We start from the raw sequence: 6000 nt of genomic DNA, 5'->3' as shown, positions 1-6000 counted from the left end.
TAAACAACAGCTTGAACAAATCCAACAGAGCATGTAGCACACCTGCACCTTGGCTTTAAGCCTCTCCCTTTTTGTCGCAGTCTGCATGTGATGTTTTAGAAAGAGGCACCTTGTCAACCGTTCAGTGATGTACATGGTGGGGGGAATCCTTCCTGACCTTCATTAACTCTGTACGATCTATTTAAGTGGCAGTACAAGACATCCTGACATCTATTCACTTTAACAGTGCCTGCCTGCGATTCATTCACACAGAACTCACTTCCTGAGCCTTCATTTCTCCTTCACTTTCATCGTTCATGAATTGTTCTTGGCCAAGTTCACCCCTTTTCAGATGTCCCCCTCAGGACCAAATTTTGGCCTTGCAAGACTTGTCTATCTGAGCTCTCGTGCAAATTCACAGTTGACATGAGAGCAAGGTTTGCAGCTCCCCAGCATCCCAAAAGCACAGATAATATTAAAGATGGGGGTCCACCCACAGCTGGCCACTCAAATAGCTCATTTTTCATGTACTCCACTGCAAATCCAGCCTTTTATCCTCACTCTTGAGATGCTTGTGTACGTGCATGTCACGGTGACAACACTGAAAACAGAAATCCTCAAATGGCACATTATCTCTAATATCAAAAGGTCACAAAAGGGTACAAATCGGTAACTCTCCAGAAGAGGCACTGTTTTTTTAAGAAAAGTGGGTCAGTTTTAGTTTCATGTAGGTTGTTTGACACAGTGGTTTCTGGCATCACAAGCTCTGGTCTACAGGATACCACAGAGCCTTTGTATCCCTTGCTGTCACTACAGCATTGTGTTTTTCTACCCATTAACCAAGGATAAATGACCTAGATATTGTGCCTATTAAAGCCTCATTTTTCTTTTGCCCTTTTGTTCTTTAGTGTACCACATTATCACATGCTGAACACATTTTAAAGTATTCTCAGTCTCTCATGCCCCTTTGAAGGAGTAAAGTAGGGTTTTTAGCGTGCATTTCTGTAGTTACTCAGAGTGGAAAATATGAAGGTAATTCAAGGTTTTTCTTCTTGCCTAGCCCCCTGAAGACAACCAGTTCAGCATTTACAGCCTCTAATCTATAAAGAATATAGCAAAAAAACCCCACGCTATTAAAAAAGCCACAATGCAAATATGGAAAGCGAACACCAATTCTGATGTCCCTAAACACTACCTTCTATAATTACATCTCTGCATATCATGGGTCACTTTTATTAAAAGCATCATTACTACAGTTGGCAGCAATTTACATCTTATCTTACATGATAGCAGTTTCCAAAGAAAAAAAATAAAAAGACATCACAACAAAGAAAAACAATACATTTACAAAGTCATGTCTGTAAACTTCAAGGCTAGTTTAGAGTTGAGGTAATGCTGTTTAGCTTTGTGGCTAAAGTAACAAAGTCCTTTAATTTAAAAAAGGTACCTGATTTTTTTTCTTTTTGCTTTATACCAGTGCATTACAAGATCACGAGACGATTAAACTGTAGCTTTATCCTGTAAGAACCTTCCTCCGCGGGTTAATTTCCAAAAGGTACTCTTCACATTCAACAGCTGCCTTATTATTGCTGCGTCTCAAGACAGAGACATTCACACTATCATGAAGATTGTCAGAGAGAGAGTGTGTGTGTGGGGGTGTGCGCGCACGTGAGCGGGTGAACTCCCATGCAGTCAAAATGAAGCGCGAGTACGATATGTGTGGTAAATTCCATCTTGACCTTCACAGCAAAAAAAAAAAATAAAATTAAATACGTAACTTCATCCTTCCTTTAAGCAGCACTTCCTTCTATTAGTGCCACTTGATTGCAAATTGCTGCTTAATTCATAATACCAATGGTACCAAAAGAAAAAAAAGAAACAAACAAAAAAGCAGAGCATTATGTCAATTTCCTTAAAAAGACATGATCACCTCTCAAATTTCATCTCTCCTAGGGATAATAAATAATGCACTGCACAATACTTAATGACCAAGATACCTTTTGACACATCTGTATAACATGACTTGAACTTCTTTTTTGCTACACTATGTTACAGAACAGCTTATAAAAACTAAGTATGGACATTAACTGTGAGTGTAAACAGTAGGACTACCACTTGTCAAAAGTTTAAAACACTTTACTGTAACTGGTACTGGTTATTCATCATTTTCATTGTTTTCTATTTCTTCTCCCCCATCAAGTGAGTCTAATTCTTCACCCTGTGCTATTTCATCTTCTAAAACGGAGGAATCTGCAGTTTTATCAAGGCTCTCCTCTGCATCACTGCCTTCGAGATTTTCTTCATCTTTAAAGGCAGTTCCTTCAGTTTTGTCAGTAGCCTTCTCTTCGTTGGAGCCCACTGCATTCTGAAGTCCTGCTAATGCTGGGAAACCGGGCAGAGTCAATCCTCCCAGTCCTGGAGGTAGAAACATAGATGGATAGAAGAGGCCAGGAGCCATGGTAGACAGCAGGAAAGGATTGAAGGCCAGAGGGTTTGTGGGCAATCCAGTGTTGGTGGTGGTGGTAGTGGTGGCAGTGGCGGTAGTCACCACAGTAGCAGCACTGACAGATCCATTTGCAGAGTCAGTAGCAGAAACAGTGTCTGTGCTTTTCTCAGAGTCTTTGTTCTCCTCTTCATTCTCATTTTTCTTCTCTTCAGCTTTTGAAGTGCCATCCTCAGTCTCTCCTTGACCGGAAGCAGTAGTGGCATTTCCAGTAGTAGCCGTTATCGGGTTATTCAACAATCCGCTTAGTCCAAACATATTAGGCAATCCTGCCATCCCTGGCAACATCAGAGGCAACACGGTAGCTGGATTTTTAGCATCCCCCCCAGCAGCAGCAGCTGTTGCTAGCCCTGGCGGGAAGCCCATGAGGCCTGCAAGCTGGAGAGATTGCAGGTTCTGTAGGTTCTGGAGGCTTGTGAGGTCCATTCCAGCAAACAGACTGTTCATTAGTAGTGGGTTGATTCCCGAAGTTGATGCTACAGCAGCAGCTGCTGCAGCTGCTTTGGCAATTTCACTTTTTGGCCTTCTTCCTCTTCTGCTTGCTCCTTCCTCCCTCACAACAGGTCCAGTGAGAAGACGGTCAAACATGGACTCTGGAACAAAACCCTGGAAAGGGAAGACAAAAAACAAGCTTTATTCTCCATTAGCCTTTATAGCTTTCAGCAGTTATCTGATGATGACAGAAGAAACAGAACGGATTTCAGCATACTGCTAAAGTAGTTTGTTTTCCAGCCCTGGCAAATCCTGACTAGCTAGCTACTGAACTGAATGGCAGTAGAACATGTAAAAAATACCTGAAGAAAGCAAAGTCACAGATTTTTTACATTTAAACAGATAAGTAAATCACACATGCTGAAACTCTGTAGCTTCATAAAAATCCTCCCCGATATACTGCAGTTATGAATTTATAGATTTGTACTTCATACTGTGCTACAGTATATTTTATCGAAGTATTTGCAGAATTGTACCCTTTTTTTCAACCAACTCATTTAAAATAAAAGGCAGAAAACATAATCCTTTGATGGTACTTGCTACCAAGATGATAAATTCTATTTGGAATATGACAAGCATTTCTTTAATAGTTCCTAATATATGAACGCCTGCATTTATTAAGGACTGTTGCTTATAAGAAAAAAAAATAATACAAAACAAATGCCAAAGGCTGCCTTACTGTAGCTGGTTTTAGGAGTGTACTTCAAGTCCATTCTGCAGCAGCCTCCTATCACCATCCTCCCTGAGCTGGGTAACTCCCACTCAGACAATACAATTTCATCAGCTCAAAACCAGCTATGAGTAAAGACTTAATAATCAATTTACACAGCCTTCAACTTTTCCATCCCATGATCTACAGTGAAGCACGGAATGACAGTTTCACTTACAGACTGTTTAACAATGTCAGTCCAATCTGGAGCAACAGCAAATTCAGGATTTTCTTCCAGCCATCTTGGCAAGTCCTTCATTGGAGGGGCCATAGCTCCACCCATCTAACGCAAAAGACAGGGTTAATACTTACAAACAAAGCAAACCACCACAAACAAATCCAAACAACTATTTATATGGACATTCTCTATCTGTGCACTTTCATCTCTGAAGGACAGCAGTAAAGACTCAGTTCAGACTGTGGAAAGCTACATGGAAACCACCTAATGATACTAGAATTGAGATGATCATGTTTTAAAAGTAAAGTAAAATGCTGCAGCTTAGGCAGACCTACTAATGAAATTAGTATCCGAAATAAGGAAAAAACCCGTGCTATATAGTTTCAAAAAGTAAGAGTTATAAGAACACATCAGAAGAGCACAAAAAGAATTAAAGGAACTGGGTGGTACATTCCAGTAACTGCCAGTGACAAATTACTAAACTTTGAAAAAGAAATCTTGGGAGTAGAAAACCTGCTTTCCACATGCAAAGACACTGTTAAAGCCCCCCATTGAACTAATTTAATTTTTACCTTCTTTCCATTTCGCTTATTTACAACAGGTACCCTTTCTTCTCCTGTCAAGGTGTTTATATCCAGTTTATTAGGGTTTCGACATCTGTGTCGTTTTTGTTTCGGCTTCTGAAATGGGGAAAACAGCACATCTGCACTCTTCTGGAAAGAAGAGAGATAGATTATTTTTTTGTTTTTCACATTCTTGACAAAAATCACCAGTCACGGAACCCTTTAATAGAACCATTTCAAGAGGCCAATTACTTTAGCTTCAAATCGTTCTCCCGAGACCTCACTCACTGTGCGCAGTTCTGGTGTCCTCAACATAAAAAGGACATGGAACTGTTGGAACAAGTCCAGAGGAGGGCCACAAGGATGATCAGGGGACTGGAGCACCTCCCGTATGAAGATACGCTGAGAAAGTTGGGGCTGTTCAGCCTGGAGCAGAGAAGGCTGCATGGAGACCTCATAGCAGCCTTCCAGTATCTGAAGGGGGCCTATAGGGATGCTGGGGAGGGACTCTTCATTAGGGACTGTAGTGACAGGACAAGGATAACGGGTTAAAACTTAAACCGGGGAAGTTTAGATTGGATATAAGGAAGAAATTCTTTCCTGTTATGGTGGTGAGGCACGGGAATGGGTTGCCCAGGGAGGTTGTGAATGCTCCATCCTTGGTGGTGCTCAAGGCCAGGTTGGACAGAGCCTTGGGTGAGATGGTTTAGTGTGAGGTGTCCCTGCCCATAGCAGGGGGGGTTGGAACTAGATGATCTTAAGGTCCTTTCCAACCCTAACTATTCTATGATTCTAAATTATCTCAGGAAAGTCTTTTTTCTTGTCAGATAAAGAAATTCTGCAGAACTCGACAGGAACATTGTGTTAACACGTTACTGTATACAGGTATTAAGGAAAAAAAAGCAACCCATACATCCCAATGCCACTAACTTGGGTTTTTACTATAAACAGAGTGCCTAAAGAGAAAACCCCTACTGAAAACCAACAGTTACAAAATCCAATGACTATGCCCAAACATGGGGAAGTTGATTTTGAACTCCATAAAACTAACTTCTGGATTAATATAATACAAGAACACTTCTAGAATCACATACTTACTGGTACATAACTTGGCATATCTACAGTGTAAGTAGGATGCAATTTAAGCCATTCAACTAAATCCTTGTTTTTAGGAGCATCTTCTCCAACCAGCCTGGTCCCATCCTCTAGATTGATTACAGGGATGCGAGTGTCTGGGTCCAACTGACCAGGAGATGGAATGTTCCTTGCTGGCAGGGCTTCCATATCTTCTTCAAAAGCTTTGGTCACTTCTGCATCCTCCTGAAAACATTAACGTCTGTGTTAATTCTCACTTCAAGGGAATAGTTACCTGTGAGAAATAATTTCAGGGACTGAAGCTAAATGCTCAAGGACATTTTGCATACACAAATGGGGTTTAAATATTCACACTATGTAAAGAAATACCACAGCATTAGGGAATTTGGTAAATTTAGCATCCTTGAATAGTAAAGAACATACAGCTAAAGACATAGTGGTTTTCATGTATTTCCAGTTAATGGCCTTCAAGACCATCACT

At 40.8% G+C, this 6000-nt stretch overlaps 1 protein-coding gene across 7 annotated transcripts in view; it reads right to left on the bottom strand.

Moving 5' to 3' along the window:
- Positions 1-1192: 1192 nt before the first annotated feature.
- CHD7 (chromodomain helicase DNA binding protein 7) overlaps positions 1193-6000 on the bottom strand; it is a 133338-nt gene continuing 128530 nt past the window's right edge. For 6 of the 7 annotated variants that reach the window (XM_057426244.1, XM_057426242.1, XM_057426247.1 and 3 more), the window contains 4 exons: positions 5523-5744; positions 4434-4574; positions 3862-3966; positions 1193-3088 (listed from right to left, as the gene is read on the bottom strand). In XM_057426244.1, coding sequence (XP_057282227.1) covers positions 2135-3088; positions 3862-3966; positions 4434-4574; positions 5523-5744 — 1422 coding nt within the window. In that variant the 3' untranslated portion in view covers positions 1193-2134. The remainder of the gene's footprint in view (positions 3089-3861; positions 3967-4433; positions 4575-5522; positions 5745-6000) is intronic. The other variant, XM_057426248.1, reaches the window with a different exon arrangement.

The sequence above is a fragment of the Pezoporus wallicus genome, unplaced genomic scaffold, assembly GCF_028554395.1.
Source record: "Pezoporus wallicus isolate ANWC-B61680 ecotype Strahan unplaced genomic scaffold, APGP_CSIRO_Pwel_v1 contig_4131, whole genome shotgun sequence".
In the NCBI taxonomy this organism is placed as follows: Eukaryota; Metazoa; Chordata; class Aves; order Psittaciformes; family Psittacidae; genus Pezoporus; species Pezoporus wallicus.
This window is presented reverse-complemented; position numbering and strand designations above follow the sequence as displayed.